This window comes from Rhinoderma darwinii, chromosome 1 (assembly GCF_050947455.1).
Source record: "Rhinoderma darwinii isolate aRhiDar2 chromosome 1, aRhiDar2.hap1, whole genome shotgun sequence".
Taxonomy (NCBI): Eukaryota; Metazoa; Chordata; class Amphibia; order Anura; family Rhinodermatidae; genus Rhinoderma; species Rhinoderma darwinii.
Window position 1 is genome coordinate 420,066,381 of NC_134687.1, and position 19,933 is coordinate 420,086,313.

General features: G+C 43.0%; 1 protein-coding gene across 2 annotated transcripts in view; it reads left to right on the forward strand.

The window, feature by feature from the left end:
* ARHGEF40 (Rho guanine nucleotide exchange factor 40) overlaps positions 1-19,933 on the forward strand; it is a 91,794-nt gene that overhangs the window by 1,120 nt on the left and 70,741 nt on the right. The window contains exons 2-4 of one of the 2 annotated variants that reach the window (XM_075829283.1): positions 11,683-11,880; positions 12,304-14,023; positions 17,919-18,098. In XM_075829283.1, the coding sequence (XP_075685398.1) occupies positions 11,683-11,880; positions 12,304-14,023; positions 17,919-18,098 (2,098 nt within the window). Of the gene's footprint in view, positions 1-11,682; positions 11,881-12,303; positions 14,024-17,918; positions 18,099-19,933 lie in introns of those variants that run through there. The other variant, XM_075829293.1, reaches the window with a different exon arrangement.

Below are 19,933 nucleotides of genomic sequence, written 5' to 3' on the forward strand. Positions count from 1 at the left end.
TAGGTCGAGCAGTATACGCATGGTGACCATTGTTCGGCCTCACCATTGACATGCCGAGCGTGCGTGTTTATTCTAATGGAGAGAAGAAGTGGCTACCTTTCTGGTAGTTGCTTATCTCCCGTGGCATTTAGTGGCATCTGTTCTGCTGACAGGTCTTTCCCTCAGCTCTGTGGAAATAACTGGTACACACCTAACTGCAATAGGTGATGTGTATTGTTCTTGCTGGTTTTAAAAGAGAGTCTACGTTCTAAAAAAAAATGGCTAGTGCCCCTTTAGTTAGTATTTAGTTAGTATTTTACATCAGTATTTATAAGCCAAAATCAGGAGTGGGTACAAAACAAATAAGGCCTCGTTCACATCAGCGTCACCCTTCCGTCCATGGGTTCCGTAAGGGCATGTTCACACGTGGCGGAATTGCTGTGGAATTCCGCTGCGGACAGTCCTCAGTGGAATTCTCTAGCGGCCGTTTTTTACATTTGTTTCAATACAGTTTTAGGCAAGTTAGTTCAGACGTTGCAGAAAACTCCGCTGCGGACCATAGGCGTGTGATTCGAACAACAGTAGATAAAGAAATGAAGGAAAAAATAAAAGCACTTCCTTAATTTATTTTTCTAAACATCAAAACCACGTGTCATAAGGATGGCATATGCGTGAAAATCACGCAGCCACGCACCATTCACTGATGACACACGGAGCTGCAACACGTGCAAAACGCTGCGTTTTTTGCGTGCGCAAAACGCACACGTTCGTGTGAATAAGGCCTAAGAGGTACAAATCTTTCAATGATACTTCCTCTCTGTTTATGTTTCACTTCTGGTTTTGGCTTAGGTTTCGTTCACATCTGCGTCAGGGCTCCGTTCCGTCTGAGTTTTCCATCAGAACGGAGCCCTGACTGACACAAACGGAAACCATAGGTTTCCGCTTCCATCACCGTTGATTTCTATGGTGACGGATCCGGTGCCAATGGTTTCCGTTTGTGTCAGTTGCGCAAGGGTTCAGTTGTTTTGACGGATTGAATAGCGTAGTCGACTACGGTATTCATTCCGTCAAAATGACAGAACCCTTGCGCAACTGACACAAACGGAAACCATTGGCATTGGATCCGTCACCATTGAAATCAACGGTGATGGAAGCGGAAACCTATGGTTTCCATTTGTGTCAGTCAGGGCTCCGTTTCGACGGAATACTCAGTCGGAACGGAACCCTAACGCAGATGTGAACATAGCCTTAGGCTGTGTTTCCATTTTCATTGGGAGCTCTGTCTCAGATTCTGCCAAAAATCCCGGACAAAATAAGACAGCAGGCAGCGCTATTTTGTCGAGTTAAATTCCGGAAACCATGTCGGAACCTACTAGGGCATGTTCGCAATAATCATGCAACGAGTCTGCAAATTTGCATATTTGAGGGTTCGTCCAGGCGTGGCGGATTTCGCAGCGGACTTGCCACAGATTTCAACTATTGCATTGCAAAGGCTGAAATCTGCAGTGAAAACGCTGCTTCTCCGAAACAGTCTGTGTATGTTGTGGATTGTACATTCTGCACAGTTGTTTTCTGTAATGTCTGCACTAAGCTATCTAAAAAGCTATACACCGCGTTCCAAATTATTATGCAAATGTTATTTTTCACTGATTTTCCTAAATAGTCGATGCAAATGACAGTCAGTATAATCTTCAAGCCATCAACCGTTGGAGTATAATGCGAATTTTATTGAACAAATCTCCTAATGATAACAGATTTTTTTTTAGAAGTAAAAAACTCAAAATGCCCTGTTTCACATTATTATGCACAACAGAGATCAAAACATTTTAAGGGTATGTGCACACGGCAGCAGGCTTTTACGTCTGAAAAGACAGACGTAAAAGCTCCTCCTCGCATTTTGCGAGGCGTCTTTGACGGCCGAACATTTGAGCTGTTGTTCATTGAATTCAATGAAGAACGGCTCAAATTACGTGTCAAAGTGTCTTGCACTTCTTTGATGAGGCAGTCATTTTACGCGTCGTCGTTTCACAGCTGTCAAACGACGACGCGTAAATTACTGGTCGTCGGCACAGTACGTCGGCAAACCCATTCAAATGAATGGGCAGATGTTTGCCGACGTATTGTAGCCGTATTTTCAGGCGTAAATCGAGGCATAATACGCCTCGTTTACGCCTGAAAATAGGTCGTGTGAACCCAGCCTAAAGGTTGTAAATAGAAGTATAATGGTCATTTGTTGAATTTGCAGCATCAGGAGGTCATATTTACAGAAATCAAAAGATATTTCAATCAAAAAAAACTTAGCAGGCCAAGTTACATGTTAACATAGGACCCCTTCTCTGATATCACCTTCACAATTCTTGCATCCATTGAATTTGTGAGTGTTTGGACAGTTTCTGCTTGAATATCTTTGCAGGATGTCAGAATAGCCTCCCAGGGCTTCTGTTTTGATGTGAACTGCCTCCCACCCTCATAGATATTTTGTTTGAGGATGCTCCAAAGGTTCTCAATATGGTTGAGGTCAGGGGAACATGGGGGCCACACCATGAGTTTCTCTCCTTTTATGCCCATAGCAGCCAATGATACAGAGGTATTCTTTGCAGCATGAGATGGTGCATTGTCATGCATGAAGATAATTTTGCTACGGAAGGCACGGTTCTTCTTTTTGTACCATGGAAGAAAGTGGTCAGTCATAAACTCTACGTACTTTGCAGAGGTCATGTTCACACCGTCAGGGACCCTAAAGGAGCCTACCAGCTCTCTCCCCATGATTACAGCCCAAAACATGACTCCGCCACCTCCTTGCTGACATCGCAGCCTTGTTGGGACATGGTGGCCATTCACCAACCATCCACTACTCCATCCATCCAGGGTTGCACGGCACTCATCAGTAAACAACACGGTTTGAAAATGAGTCTTCATGTATTTCTGAGCCCACTGCAACCGTTTCTGCTTGTGAGCATTGTTTAGGGGTGGCCGAATAATAGCTTTATGCACACTTGCAAACCTCTGGAGGATTCTACACCTTGAGGTTCGCGGAACTCCAGAGGCACCCTATGGCTTCAAACACCTGTTTGCTGCTTTGCAATGTCATTTTAGCAGCTGCTCTCCTAATTCTATTAATTTGTCTGGCAGAAACCTTCCTCATTATGCCTTAATCTGAACGAACCTGTCTGTGCTCTGAATCAGCCACAAATCTTTTCACAGTACGATGATCACGTTTAAGTTTTCTTGAAATATCCAATGTTTTCATACCTTGTCCAAGGTATTGCATTATTTCACGCTTTTCGGCAGCAGAGAGATCCTTTTTCTTTCCCATATTGCTTGAAACCTGTGGCCTGCTTAATAATGTGGAACGTCCTTCTTAAGTTGTTTTCCTTTGATTGGGCACACCTGGCAAACTAATTATCACAGGTGTCTGAGATTGATTACAATGATCCAAAGAGCCCTAAGGCCGGATTCACACGAGCGTGTGCGTTTTGCGCGCGCAAAAGGTACTTAACAGCCCCGTATGATGCTTGGCTGCCATCATTATGACTCTCCGTTTGGATGTTTGTAAACAGAAAAGCACGTGGTGCTTTTCTGTTTACATTCATAGTTTGACAACTGTTGCGCGAATAACGGTCATCCCACGGAAGTGCTTCCGTGTGGTGCACGTGATTTTCACGCACCCATTGACTTCAATGGGTGCGTGATGTGCAAAATACGTACAAAGAACTGACATGTCGTGAGTTTTACGCAGCGGACTCACGCAGCGTAAAAATCACGGACTGTCTGCACGGCCCCATAGACTAATATAGGTCCGTGCGAGACGCGTGAAAATCACGCGCGTTGCGCGGACGTATATAACGTTCGTCTGAATAAGCCCTCAGACACAATACCATCCATGAGTTTAATTGAAAAACTAATAATTAAATGTTTATGACACTTAAATCCAATGTGCATAATAATTTTTAACACGGTGTAGAAACCAAAGAAAAAAAAGCCTGCTGCGGATTGCCACTGCGTCCTGTCTGCAGCGAAATTCCGCAGCAAATCCACCATGGCTGAATGTGCCCTTAAAATCAATATTTCGCATAGGGCGTCGTTGGTGTTGGTCATGTGACAGATCCAGCACTTATTTTCGTCTTTCTGTTCGCAGATGTGAACAGAGCCTAACAAATACTAATGCAAAATACTGACCAAATACTGCTGTGTGAAAGGGGCCTAAGGCCCCATGCACACGAACGTATTTTTGCGGTGCCGATTCACCCGCAAATTTGCGGGTGAATTGCGAACCCATTCATTTCAGTGGGCCCATGCACACGACTGGTTTCCACGGTCCGTGCATTGCCCAGGAGCCTGGACCGCAAAAAGATAGGACATGTCTTATTAAGGCCGGCTGTGCATGGCCCGCAATTTTCGGGCGGCCCGCGGGTAACACTCCGCGGCCGTCCGAGCTGCAAATCACGTCCATGCACACCACTACGGTCGTGCATGGGGCCTTAGGGCTTATTTAGATGAATGTGATATACGTCCGTGCAACGCGCGTGGTTTTCACGCGCCTCGCACGGACCTATATTTGTCTATGGGGCAGTGCAGACAGTCAGTGATTTTTGCGCAGCGCGAGTCCGTTGCAAAAAACTCACGACCTGTTCTATATTTGTGCGTTTCTCGCGCATCATGCACCCATTGAAGTCAATGGGTGAGTGAAAATCACGCGCAGCACAGGGAAGCACTACCGTGGGACGCGCGTGATTCGCGCAAGAGCAGTAAAAAGTATGAATGAAAACAGAAAAGCACCACGTGCTTTTCTGTTTCCAAACATACAAACAGTGTCATAATGATGGCGGCTGCGCGAAAATCATGCAGCCACGCATCATACGCTGCTGCCACACAAAGCTGCTAAGTACCTTTTGCGCGCGCAAAACGCACACACGCTCGTGTAAATCCGGCCTTAATGAAAACATGGTACAACAGAGAATACAATGACATAAATATGACATTTGTGTTTCTTCTAGTATCGCTCATTGACTGATCTATAATCTTATGTAATGTCTGTTGGGGACTTATACTACAGTGCTGAAAACAAAGATTGGTGAGAGATCCGCGTCTGTCTCTTGTCTATTTTGGCTTGCAACATTTTTGTTTTTTAAGTTCACTTCAGTTCCGTTCAGTAGTTTTCTAAAACTTGGACAAAAAGCAAGATATTTTTTTGGCGGAGCTAAAACAGGAAACAGCTGGGTCGGCAGGGAGCGATTGAGACACCAATGTAACAGCAGGCTGAGTATGATCCTTATACATCTTTGCCTATATACAAAATCCAGTAACCATGGCCTCACAAACAAGTCTCCACAAGGTAAACTCAATCACAAGACCTCATTGTTACACAACTCTGCTTTTTAGAAGACTTAGGGCACGGCCAGACGTGGCAGAGTTTTTCCGCTGCAAATGTTGGTGCAGATTTGGGGCAATTACGCAACGAATCTACACCAACATTTCCATATTTGACAGGGATTTCAGACGTTGCAGATATCACAGAGGACTTGTCACAGATTTCAGTTTTTTGCATTGCAAAGGCTGAAATCCGCAGTGAAATTCCACTTCTTCTCCGCAACGGACAGTGCATGCTGCGGAGGGAAAATTCCGCACGGCAGCCTATGGTCCACAGCGGAGTTTTCCGAAACGTCTGAACTAACTTGCCTAAAAATGTATTGAAACAAATGTAAAAAACGGCTGCTGGAGAATTCCACAGCAATTCCGCCACGTCTGGCCGTTCCATTACAGTGTCGGAATTACTATCACACCTGACCCACCGCAATTCTCCATCTGCCCGGCAGGGGCTTGTCGACTCGCCCAGAGCTGTGGCGCCCCATTGTTAGGGAAATGCCACAGCTCCCTGTTCCGCTGCAGCATCGAGGCCCGGGCATAGTGTGTGATGTCGTATGATGGAAACCTCAAAAGTAAACTACTCCTGGAATTCTTAAGTTTTTTTTAGCCCTTGTGCATTAGCTCCCTGGCATTTTTCCTATTTTTCCCTGTGTTTGACCTGACTTTGTCTTGACTATATTTGTTTCGAATATCTGTGTACGGACTTGCCTCCTGATACTGATTTTTGGAACTGATTTTGCACGCCTGTTACTGACCGTTTTGACTGCGATACTTATTATTCCTGTCATCTGCAGCCCAGCTTTCTATTGAGGACTATCATGTGAATCACAAACTGGGAATCCTACTGGCAAAGTTCATAGCTCCATGCGGGGGATAAGCGTGAAGAACAGGGGATTCCTTAGGCTCTGCCCCCGGGTAGCCTGCGCAAACTCAATAACGGTCTCTGTCATGCAACTTTTTTGCATGCTGCCAAACCTCTGCCCTGGAGCGCAGCTCCATATCGGACAAGTTTGCATAGTATCATTGAAGTCTGTTCCCATTCCTCTGTGCTGCTCTGCGTTTCTGATCTTGAGCCATCACCCAAGTTCTGACCTACACTAACCAGGGACTGGTATCCGAGTACACTCTTGGGCTTACAATCGAGTACATAACAAAAGGCTAATATAATTAATAAATGTGTTGCATGTTTTGGCTGGCTGTGCCCCACAATTCTGATGTAACGACTGCGGCCGTGCACCATCCGTCCGTCCCCATCGGACATAAAATAAAAAAAAATATATTTACATCACCGCTCCTCTACGGGTCCCCTCGGACTTCTTCAGCATGCCACGGCTCATACATGGTACTGACGCCGGCATGAGCTGTGGCCTGCTAAGTGAGCCTGCGGGGACCTGGTGGGAAGAAGCTGAGTGGTGAGGTGGGTACATATTTCTTTTATTTTATGTCCAATAGGGAAGGGGGGGAGGGAGGTACGGGCCCCGCCACAGACAACTACCTTTCTACGCCTCAAAGAGTGAAATGTTGTGTCTAACTGGCGTAGATTTCCACTATAATTTTTTCGGCCAATGAATTTAACACTCGTAAAATTGTGGTGATTCGCTGTAAAACGCATTCAGTTTTTTACCATGCGTTTTTCACAGCAATTACGAAACACTTGAAAATCCCAACAAAAATGCGGTAAAAACGCCCTGTGGAATGCCAGTTTTGTAGTTCACACACAGCGCATTTCTTGAGGATTTTCAGGTGCAGAATCGGTACTGAAATATACCAAACAAAGCACAGTACCATTTAAGTGAATAGGGTTTTACAAAACTTCATTCGCGTGCAGCGGAAATAACTCTGCAGCAAATTGTAGGCATTTTGTGGATTTTCAAATCCATGCAATGTAAGGGGTAGAATTTGCACCCAAACAAACATTTAGCACATCTAAATTTTGACACAAAGTTTGGTGCAGATTTTCAGGCTAGTTCCAGAGTGGATATTATATGGCATCTTTTTTATTTACTTGAAGCATGACCGCGCATGTGCAGCCGCCTTTCAACCAAAAACGTGAACCCTTGTCTGGAACGGTGAGATTCCAGCGTCCCACACTTTTATATCATGCTTGACATATTGTAAAAAGTGATTTCATGGAAAACCCCTTTCTAAAGTTGTCCGACGAAAATAAAAACTTTTTTTTTTTTTCTGAAATAAACTTTGTAATATACTTTTAGTCCCCATCGCATGGACCCGAATGTATATTACAAAGTTTATTAATTTCAGAAAAGAAAAATAATAAATCAACCCCTTCAAGGCCAGGATCACAAACACAGTTTTTACTCAAAAACAGAAGTCAACACAAAAGAAACGAGAGGCATCAGTCGTTCCTTAGATTTTCCTTCCTTTTGGATCCACTTCTGGCTTTGGATAAAAAACTTGAGCCAAAAACTGCATCAAAACTGTGTGTGGGATCCTGGCCTGGAGGAGTGAGACCAAAACAAGGAGGAGGTACAAATGTTTCCATTATATGTTTTCTCTGTGTAGGTTCCACTCCTGGTTTTGGCTTACAAATACTGATACAAAATACTGACCAAAATACACCTGTGTATAAACGGCTGAAAGGTATCTCATAGCTGGGAGTAACACATCAGTAACATAGCGCTATAAAAAGTAGTCGTTTATTGAGCATGTAAAATTTGCGCTCATGGCGACATTAAGAAATGCTGAAAGAATGTTCAATTTTCAAACATAAATGTTTCTTTTCATGTAGCAATTCACAGCAAGTGAAGCTTAAAATACTAGATTTACAATTAATATGCTTTAAAAAGTGGAAAATGAGGCCTATTAAAATACATTAAACAAGTAAAGGGACCATGAAAAAAGTGTAAAATCTTGGGACAAGTACAATTATTTGTTGGCTTTAGTTAAAGAATCTTTTTGTTAGGAAACAGCAGCAGCATTGTTGCAAGACATTTAATACATTTCACTGGTATGTCAAACTCATACATTCAGAATTTTCCAGCAGAATCAGAGCCGTTTTGCACACTTTTAGATTGCGATGATAGGAACACATGACATTATTGGCAGAATTCTATATAGATGGTGAACGTCAACAATGATCATCTGAAGAGAAAACGTTTTCAACATACTGTACCTTGGACGAAAATGATAGTCACTTCTACAGCAAAATAGCGTAGTTAAAAAAAACCCAATGGTACTGCACCGAAGATTGTTAGTGGTTGAATTATAGGGGTATATGGCACATTGCAATAAGACTGGGTTCACACGACCACATTAACGTCCGTAACGTACTTATGTACGATGCTAGGAGTCCCTGCCTCTCTGCAGGACAACTGTCCCGTACTGTAATCATGTTTTCTGTACGGGACAGTAGTTCCACGGAGAGGCAGGGACTCCTAGCGTCGTACATAACTATGATGCTAGGAGCCCGGCTCCCTGCACTGAGTTCGGTCCGGGACTTCCGGCCGAAATACGTCCGTCCATTACGGACGTTAATGTGGTCGTGTGAACCCAGCCTAATAGTGATGGGGGCTGCAAGACAACCTCAAAGTCACGCTTGAGGGAGAAAAAGAATGTTGATGGTCTCCACCACACCCTTCAGGCCCCAACCTGAAGCCAAGATTGCCTTCACGTTTCCAAAGTCATTCTTTTGGGAGAAAGAGGTGACAAAAACAGCAATTCTGACCTTGTGAATTTGTTTCTTACTACATTCATCCGGTGGGTTAAGCAGTGTGATATTTTAAGGGTATGTGCACACGCTTACTAAACAACATCTGAAAATACGGAGCTGTTTTCAATGGAAAACCGCTCCTGAATTTCAGCCGTTTTTTTTTTAGCAACTCACAGTTTTTTACAGCTCCAAAAACGGCTCAAGAGGTGACATGCACTTCTTTTTCGCGGCCGTTTTTTACGCGGCCATTTTTCAAAACCTGAATTGCTTGACTTTTTAAATTATATGGTCAGCTCTGATTTATATGGACTGTCCTGGAGTATATGTCCTAAAATGTGAAGTAAATTGCTGCGGATTAGTCGTTGCGGATTCAGGTGAAGAGTACATCCTGCTCTCTTTTAAAACATTCCATCTCAGTCTGGCTATAGACCTTGAAACACATAGGTCCAGCCAGAATGATGAAATATCCTGTTCGCGAAAGCAATCCGCAACGCAACACACATAACATCTGCGGATTTCATTGCGTAATTTTGCAACTCCATTGAAGTCAATGGAGAAATTCTGCCACAAGTACGCATCATATCCGCAACAGCCAGTGTGTGCTGCGGACAGAAAATTCTGCACCGCAGCCTATGGTCCGCAGCGGAGTTGTCCGCAACGTCTGCATGAAGATAACTAAAAAGGTGTGGAAACCAATGGACAGACCGCTGTGGATTTCCAGTGCGGACTGTCCGCAGCGGAATTCCATAGCAATTCCGCCACGTCTGAACATGCCCTTATAGTCTTAGGTGCATATATAATTTATCCCTCTCTTGCAGACAAGTTGACTGCAAATTTCTAGATTGGGCCTATATGCACCATTATCTTTTGGCTATAACATTGCTATAAGGGCACATTCCGACGTGGCAGAATTGCTGTTGAATTCCGCTGCGGACAGTCCGCAGTGGAATTCTGCAGCAGCCGTTTTTTACATTTCTTTCTATACATTTTTAGGAAAGTTAGTTCAGACGTTGCAGAAAATAACTGTGCGGAAATCAGGCTGCGGTGCAGAATTTTCCCTCCGCAGCATGCACTTTCCATTGCGGAATTTCACTGCGTATTTCAGCCTTTGCAACGCAAAAACTGAAATCTGTGGCAAGTCCGCTGTGTTATCTGCAACGTCTGAATTGCCTGTCAAGTATGCAAATGTTGCTGCAGATTCGTTGCGTAATTGCCCCAAATCTGCACCAACATTTGCAGCGGAAAAATTCCGCCACGTCTGAACAAGGCCTAAGGGTCTGTTCACATCAGCGTTAGGTACCGTTGATGGGTTCCACTAGACCTTTCTGTCGGAGGAACCCATCAACGGAAAGGCAAACGAAAACCAATTCTTTCCTTTTGCATTATTATTGATTTCAATGGTAATGCTTATGTTGCAAATGGTTTCCGTTTGTTTGCGTTCCGTAAGGTCTCTGTTTTTTTGATGGAAACAATAGTCTGCCAAAAAAAGAACCTTACGGAACGGAAACCATTTGCAACGGAAGCATTACCATTGAAATCAATCGTAATGCTGACGCTTCGGTTTGCCTTTTGTGTCGATGGGTTCCTCCGACGGAAAGGTCTAGTGTAACTCATCAACGGAACCTAAAGCTGATGTGACCAGGTCCTTACTCCACCCAGCCGGGTATGTTATGTCCTTATTGTGATGCAGGATCACCCTTGATGCTGTTTTTTGATAAACATATTTTATATATTTTTTTGAATACATTTTGATACTTTTATAACCCTTGAGTCAAGAGCCCTTTGTTTTCCAGGGCTTTTTTATTTCTTTTTTGTATATTAATACAATTGTACTGTACTGTGGTGGGTTTTGTGAGATTGTTTGACTTTTCTTTTTGTCTGACGCTATGCAATACCTTTGTACTGCAGTGTATTGTTCTATTTACTGGCTCCTAGTAAGCCTCGGCTCTGGCTTGGCTTAATAGGAGCAAAAATATGTTAGACCTAGGTGGCCTTTATTATGACTACCATCGGCACCCTGGCATTATAGATTAAAGGCTATGTACATTATAGATTGAAGGCTATAAACATTTATTATTTTTTTTAATAAAAATGCGTATTAGCGTGATTGGTGCAACTTTGTAATTACATTTTATTACAAATGCAGCTGTATTTTGCGCTGAGACCTGAATCCGTCAGGTCAGCGGCACTGACGGGTTCAGTGACAGCGAGTCCTGCGTGTCTGACACGTAGAATCGAACTGTTATCAATCACATCTAAGTTCATAACTTAGATGTGAACGATGACAGGTGGATCCACGCAGGACCCGTTGAACCAATCAGTCCCGCAGACCTGACCGATAAAGGTTTCAGCGCATGATACAACTGCTCTGTATACAGGATACAAAGCAGCTGTATCTCAAAAAGTTTAAATTATTTTTTATAAAATGTAATTACAAAGTTGCACCAATCACACAGGTTCTAAAAAAAGAAAACACATTTTTAAAGGTGTACATAGCCTTTAATCTATAATGCCACTGTGAACAGAGCCTAAACATTGTATAAGTTATTTATTCTATTTATTTTGTGCTATTCGTTCTTCCAAACACAATAACATAGGAGCGTGCATAGTACATGAATGTGGACAACAACATAAGTGGTACTTCAATGTTTGATTATATTTTTCAGACCCCTCAGTCTGTGGAGGATTGCCTACAGAGTACACTATCATCCCTCTACCCTCCTTTTGAGGTGACAGCACCCACACTCCTGACCCAAGTGTTTTCCTTGCTAGAGAGGACGTATCGTGAAGACCCTTTGAGATATACTTTGGAATTTCTAATACCAGCCAAAAGAATCCTGCAGAATGTACAGCACCAGGCATGCGTAAGTGTGTGATGTACAATGTTGCACCTTTTGTTATTGTATATAAACTGATTTTCAAATAAATAAGTATATATATATATATATATATATATATATAGACACACAGTATATATATATATATATATATATATATATATATTGATTTAACTGTGTCTGATTAATACAACAGCTATTCACTCTTTTTTTGTGTGCAGCTAGACAATGGTCGTCGTCCCCCCATAATACATGTTAGTGAGGAACCTTAGTTGTCAGAATTGTAGAAAAAGATTGCGGCAAGTTATAGTTTGCATACAAGTCACAAAGATAATAGAATTTCTTGACGCTTATTCTGAAAGGTTATGTGCATGTTTACTTATATCTTGCTCTGTTCACTTACTGGCAATCTTTCTATAATTACTAATATGTTCTATCCTTTTTTTCTAGTCTCAATACTGTGGATTTCTCTTTTTTCATGAAGGCTGGCCACTCTGTCTTGGTGAGAAGATTCTCATTCAACTCTCATCTCTTCCATGGCACTTTTTAAAGCCTGGAGATTTTTACTTGCAAGTGGTACCATATTTGGAATGTTTTCCCAGACTTGTGCTGAAGTGCCTTTCTCAGGATGGCAGCAGTGTACAGGAGATTGTGGTACCTGAAGCCTCCCATTCATTTCTTTTTTCTGCTGAATGGCTTAACAGCATTAATAAAGACCGTAGCTCTGTCCGCCTTGAGAACTGTTTGGCAGCTGTAGAGGAAAAAGTCCTTCGACTACCATGGTCAGAAGTAATCTATCCTCGATTTATTCACAAGGATGGCTTTATTGTTGGGAGGAGATGTCCTCCAGGTCCTCTAATGCCACCACTAGAGTTCCGAAGTCCTGGTGATGGGGGAATCACCATTGGAGAGGTGCTTGATCCCAAAGTCAATATTCATTTGCCACTGTCAAATAATCAAGAAGAAATTCAGAGCTGGAGAGTTGGTGCTATTTCACCACCCTTGCTGGATTCTCCCTCCGGCTCTACCGCAGACTCTATAGAAGGGGAATATGTAGAACTAAGTCCCCCCCATACTGGGTTAGTCAGTAGAGATGAAAGTTGTAGGGATACATGGCTATCAAGAGCAAAGACTGCTCCAAGCAGGAAAGGTAAAAAGAAAGCCCCACAAGCATGGCTCCACCAAAGGAAGCCTGGAAAGGTAGGCTCTTTGAGCACTTTAAAGGGGAGGTCTGAAGAGGTATTGGAAGATAGATCTTGCACAGGAGATGCTGGTGAAGAAACTAAATCTGTTACAGAAGTTCACGGTTACTGGGATGTCGATATATCAAACTATTCTGCTGAAAGTGATGTGTTGGCTGAATGGAGAAAAGGTTTGGATCTTCTTCAGAGACACGAGAGAGATATATTTTCAGAGAGACAATTATGGGGAGCTTCTGAAATTCAGGTAAGAAATGCCAAGGACTGTGAAGTGGTACAGAGGGATATATCTTGCGAAGTCGAGAAAAATGTAAACAAAAGTAGTTCTCAGGAAGTTGACAATTTATCAAATTCCATTAAAGGATGCTCTTTAAATGTTGATATCGCTAAAGAAACAGAGAAGGTGCTCTCCACTTCTGATACTAGAGACTGTGAGAACATGTCCTTTGGACATAGCTTAGAACCATCTAAAGAAGACGATAACATAACACATTTAGATGGAATTCAAAATGACTGCCAACTGGACAAGTCAAAACTAGAAGAAAGTAATGAGTCAACGGATACACATAGTGAAATCTGCCCATCGAGGGGCTCTTCAGGGACTAAAACAGGCAGAACATGGGCAGATGGTCAAGAAACATCAGTTGTTGAAGGAAATAAGGATGATGCTGTCATGGACATTCAGGTGCCATCTATTGAGGCAAAAGAATACCCAGAAAAAGAAAAGCATCCCTCTTGGGATCAGATCACTGACTTGACTCATAAGTCGGGAAGAGGGCGAAGAAAAAAGAGGAACAAGAGGGGTAGGGGAGCTATGAGAACAGAGGCAAGGAAAGGAGTTCATAAAGTTGTGCAGACCAAATCTAGTGGCAAGGAAGAAGAAAATAAACCTCATACCAACTCCAAAGATGAAGTGGACGTCAACCGAATCGGTCAGGAGACAAATGAACGAAGATTGTCTGCTGAGTTAGGTACAGTATATTGGCTTAGATACTAAATGCCATAAATGAAACAAATGCATATCACTGTTGTATCGGCACTATGGATAACAATGTGAAACATGCAACTTCCAATACCAGTTAGTTCTTGAATAATAAATGGTGTAAATAAGGACAGTGGTGGTATTGCCTCTAACAAACAATTTACAGATAAAGGTTAAAAAATGTGAGAACATGAAGCACCGTTGGTTTTCTGCACTAGTTTTATTGAGTATAGTAATTCAAAAATCCACCATAAAAATGCTAACTTTGATTTAGGGCAGATTCACACGAACGTTGCGTTTTTGCGCGCGCAAACAACGCAGCGTTTTGCGAGCGCAAAAACCATTTGACAGCTGCGTGTGTCATGCGTGTCTGATGCGCGGCTGCGTGATTTTCGCGCAGCCGGCATCATAGAGATGAGGCTTGTCAACGCCCGTCACTGTCCAAGGTGCTGAAAGAGCTAAATCTTTCAGCACCCTCGACAGTGAATGCCGAACACAACAGCGAAAAACCTGTAAAAAAAAAAGATAAAGTTCCTACTTACCGAGAACTTCCCGGCCGTTGCCTTGGTGACGCGTCCTTGGTGACGCGTCCTTGGTGACGCGCCTCTCTTGACATCGGGCCCCACCTCCCTGGATGACGCGGCAGTCCAAGTGACCGCTGCAGCCTGTGATTGGCTGCAGCCTGTGCTTGGCCTGTGATTGGCTGGAGCTGTCACTTGAACTGAAGTGTCATCCCGGGTGGTCGGACTGCAGGAAGGAGACAGGAGTAATCGGTAAGTTAGAACTTCGTTTTTTTTTACAGGTTAATGTATTTTGGGATCGCAAGTCACTGTCCATGGTGCTGAAACAGTTTAACTCTTTCAGCACCATGGACAGTGACTATCTCCTGACGTCGCGTACCGATAATTTTTTTGCCGGGATCGGCCAAAACGAGTTTGGCCGAACCCGGTGAAGTTCGGTACGCTTGTCCGGCTTCGCTCATCGCAAAGACACTCCGTTTGGATGTTCGGAAACAGAAAAGCACGTGGTGCTTTTCGGTTTTCATTCATCCTTTTCACTGCTGTTGCGCGAATCACGCTCGTCCCACGGAAGTGCTTCCGTGTGGTGCGCGTGATTTTCACGCACCCATTGACTTCAATGGGTGCGTGATGCGCGAAATACGCAGAGTTATTGAACCTGTCGCGCTTTTTCGCAGCAGACAAACGCTGCGCAAAAAGCACGGACTGTCTGTACTGCCCCATAGACTTGTATTGGTCCATGCGTGCCACGTGAAAACCACGCGGCCCGCACGGACCGAATACACGCTCGTGTGAATCCCCCCTTAGGTCAAGCTGAAATACAAGGTTTTTTATTAGAAATGGTAAAAGTCCAAGTGTTGTCGTCTTAGTTCAAGTTGTTAAAATTCTATTCAGCCATTTCTATTCAGCCAAAATTCCTGAAGGAATGTTTGGTGCCTCAATAGGGTGAGAATAGAATGAGGGTGTCTCAATAGCCGCAGGCAAAAAATTGGGAAAAACGCTTTCTCTGCCTCCCATTGAATTCAATGGGAGCTCAGAAACGGAGCCACGGCAAGAGAGATCGTGCCACTTTTTCCCCGCAAGCGGCATGATTAATGGGAGGCGGTTTCAGACATTTTTTTTGGTGCTGTTTCCGCTTCAAAATCAGCACCAAAAAACTGTGTTAACTGGCCCTATAAGTCAAGTTAAAGATAGCTACATCTGTATATAGTATTTTTTTTTCAATATACAATGTTGACAGTTTCTTGTCAGCTTTTGACCACAATTGCAACCCATGCTGGTTTGTTGATAGAATTTTAAATGTCATTTGGAGTGAAAGTGGAGTTACAGCGAGACATGTAAGGCTGGGTTCACACTGAGTTTTTTGCAGGCGGAAAATCTGCCTCAAAATTCCGTTTGGAAGTTTGAAGCAGATTCTCCTCTGCCTGCGCGCCGTTTTTCGCTGCGTTTTCGCCCGCGGCCATTGAGCGCCGCGGGCATGAAACGCCGCGAAATACGCTTTCTCTGCCTCCCATTGATGTCAATGGGAGGTCAGAGGTGTAATTGCGCAAAGATAGGGCATGTCCCTTCTTTTTCCCGCAAGACAATTTTTCCTCTCACGGGAAAAAAACGCCTCCGCCTCCCATTGAAATCAATGAGAGGCATTTTCGGCCGTTTTTGGCGCATTTTCCAACGCGGTTTCCGCGTAAAAAAACTCTTAAAAAAACTCTGTGTGAACTCACCCTTAGACAGCATCGTTTCGCATGTTCATGTTGTGATCTGAAACATTGCATTTGCATAAATAAACATAAATTGATTTCATACTGAGCGCTGGTGCATTTTTGGCTACACAAATCTATCCTTATTGTTGACATGCACTAGTTATCGTTATTACTATACACCGACATAGCGCTTCCATATCTTTTCTATTTCCGCTGTACATACAAAGGCTCTATAATACCTTTATCTTTATTTACAATGCATATCCACCCAACTAGCTGGGAAACATATACTGTATAATAATATATAGTTGTTAATGCAGAGCCTCCGTTGTAGCTTACATGCAGGTGCACTATAAATACATACATTACACATACTCTGAGAATAGAGTACTTGATAAACATGCCGTTTCACTTAGACAAAATTACAGTTTACCAGATATGGTACTGTCCTAAATGGCACACTGTTTTTCCTCGGGCAGTTTCCAGCCCACCAGTCAAAACAAAGAGAAAGCGTAAAATGGGAGCAAGGCCAAAAGAACTTGTTAATGAAAGAAGATTTTCAGTCATTTAGTTGTGTAATCGCAGGTTACAACCATAGGTCTGATTTTGTAATCAGAGGTTGTTATGTATTTTATGTGTATTTTCATGAATTAGGCTTCGTTCACATCTGCGTTTTTATCGTTCTTCTGTTTCGTCATAGGAACAAAAAAAAAAACGGGAGTGACGGTGCCATTGCATCACGGACGCTAATGGCACCCAACGGAACCCATTGACTTTAACACCTTGGCGCATAATCTTGTACATGCACGGCATGGAAAGACAACCATTCGCGCATTCTGCCATGCATGTACGTGAAAACCAAAAAAACAACCATGAAAATGTTTTTTATTTTGTTTCCCATTTCCCTCAACAAAAAAATATAATAAAAGTTAATCAATGAGTCCCTTGTACCCCACAATACTGCCAATGAAAACCACATCTCGTCCTGCAAAAAAACAAGCCCACATACGGCTACATTGACGGACAAATAAAAAAGTTACGACTCTTGGAAAGCGGCGATGCAAAAACAAATATTTTTTGTTTCATAGTATTTTAATTGTACAAAAGTAGTAAAACATTAAAAAAAACTATACATATTTGGTATCGCCGTAATTGTACTGACACATAAAATAAAGGTAACATTTTAGTTACACCGCACAGTGAACGGCGTCAATTTAAAACGCGCAAAACAATGCCGGAATAGCGTTTTTTATTCCAATTCCTTCCCCCAAAAAAAATTAATTCAAGTTAATCAATATAATATATACACCCAAAAATACAACTCGTCCCACAAAAAACAAGCCCTCATATGGCTATGTCGACATAAAAATAAAAAAGTTATGACTCTTGGAAGGCGGGGTGAAAAAAAATGCTTGGTCAGTAAGGCCAAAATAGGCCAGGTCCTTAAGGGGTTAATGGGTTTCGTCAGGTTTCCGTGAGGGTGTCCAAACTGGATGGAATAGATCAGCATGCTGCTCTATTTCTTCTGGCATTTTTTACCAGAACTGCGACTGAGGCCCCTGACGGAGCATCAGATGCAGATGTGAACAGAGCCTAAGACTAACAGGACATTTACTTTTTGTAGTTATTATGTTACAGTATTTGTGACTTTTTTTTCTTCTGTTAGTGGAAGAAGTTTCTCCATGTGTCACTGAACCAGAAGAACCACCTGTCTCCCCAAAAACAGAACTCGATTCATCTCTTACTCAGAAGCCTTTGCTGCAATCATCTCCTATTTTAGATTTCAGCCACCTCCATCGAGATGTTAATTGGGACATACTGGAATCTGGAGTCTACTGCTTGCCCGGTGAGAAGAGTTTTTAATGCTCTATTTCTTTTCTAAAATAATATCTTTGAAACATTGAAAAGAGAATACATAAAAGAGGAAGGCCCTTTTCTGTTCCAGCATGACTGGGCCCCTGTACATAAAGCAAGGTCCATAAAGGCATGATTGGTTGATATTGGTGTGGTAGAACTTGACTGGCCTGTGCCTAGACCTGACCTCAACCCCATCAAACACCTTTGGGATGAACTAGAATAGAGATTGTGAGCCAGGTCCTCTCATCCAACACCAGTGTCTGAACTCACAAATGTTCTTCTGGATGAATGGTCAAAAATTCCCACAGACACGCTCCTTAGGGCATGCTCAGACGTGGCGGAATTCTGCAGACACTGTCCGCATCAATGCCGCACATAATCCGCGTTGCAGAATCCGTTGCAGATTTGGCTAAAATGTTAAGTAAAATGCTGCGGATTTGTCGTTGCGGATTCAGGTGCAGATCACACCCTGCTCTCTTTCAAACATTCCATCCCAGTCTGGGTATAGACCACGACAAATATAGGTCCAGCCAGAATGATGAAATATCCTGTTCCTGAAAGCAATCCGCAACGCAACACACATCTGCGGATTTCATTGCGTAATTTTGAAACTCCATTCAAGTCAATGAAAAAATTCTGCAACAAGTACGCATCAAGTCCGCAACAGACAGTGTGTGCTGCGGACAGAAAATTATGCACCGCAGCCTATGGTCCGCAGCGGAGTTTTCTGCAACGTCTGCACGAAGATAACCTGAAAAGGTGTGGAAACCAATGGACATACTGTCTGCTGTGGATTTCTACTGCGGACTGTCCGCAGCGGAATTCCACTGCAATTCCGCCACGTCTGAACGTGCCCTAAATGTTGTAGAAAACCTTCAGGAAGTGTGGAAGTGGTTTTAGCTGCAAAGGAGGACCAATGCCATATTAATGCCTATCGATTCAGAATGGGATGTCATAAAATGTCATAAATGTCAGCTAGATGCTGGGTCCCACCGCTGAGCTATGTTGTTTCTGTAACTCCCATAGTAGTGAATAGCAGTTTTCTGAAGCAGCGTAGCATGCGAGCTATGCTGTTTCCGTAACAACCATTCAGTTCTATAGGGCTTACGAAAACAGCGAGGCTCATCGAGCTACGCTGTTTTCACCTTCATGGACGGAATTCAGCCGACACACACAGAGGTAGAACGGGGTTTAGGGGCCCCGTTCTAGAGATGGGTGCGTGTCCCAGAGGTGGGACCCGCATCTATCTGACATTTATGACATATCCTGTGGATATGTCATAAATGTCCCTCGTGGGAAAACCCCTTTAAGTGTATATGTGATATATAGAGATAGGGGAGCAAGAGTCTCCTCTTCTATGTGTGCAGTGTATAGAAGACATAGGAACCGTTAGGCTGGGTTCACACGACCTATTTTCGGACGTAAACGAGGCGTATTATTTTACGTGCAGGACACTTCTTTGAAACGTAATTTGAGCCGTTCTTCATTGAAGTCAATGAAGAACAGCTCAAATGATCGGCCGTCAAAGACGCCTTGCATAATACGAGGAGGAGCAATTACATCTGAAACGACGCAGCTGTTTTCTCCTGAAAACAGTCTGTCTTTTGAGACGTAAAAGGAAGCTAGCGTGTGCACATACCCTTAGGCTCCGCTCACTAACTTACAGAAAACTGAGAATTAGAGATAGAGCCTGGTGAGGGAAAACTGGTGAAAATTGCAGAATACAAGTCATATAATGACCAGAAATAGTGTTATTCCTCATGTACACACATATGACAGTTTATTTTGAAAAGTAATCTGAAAAGTTAGGTACGCTTTAAAGAG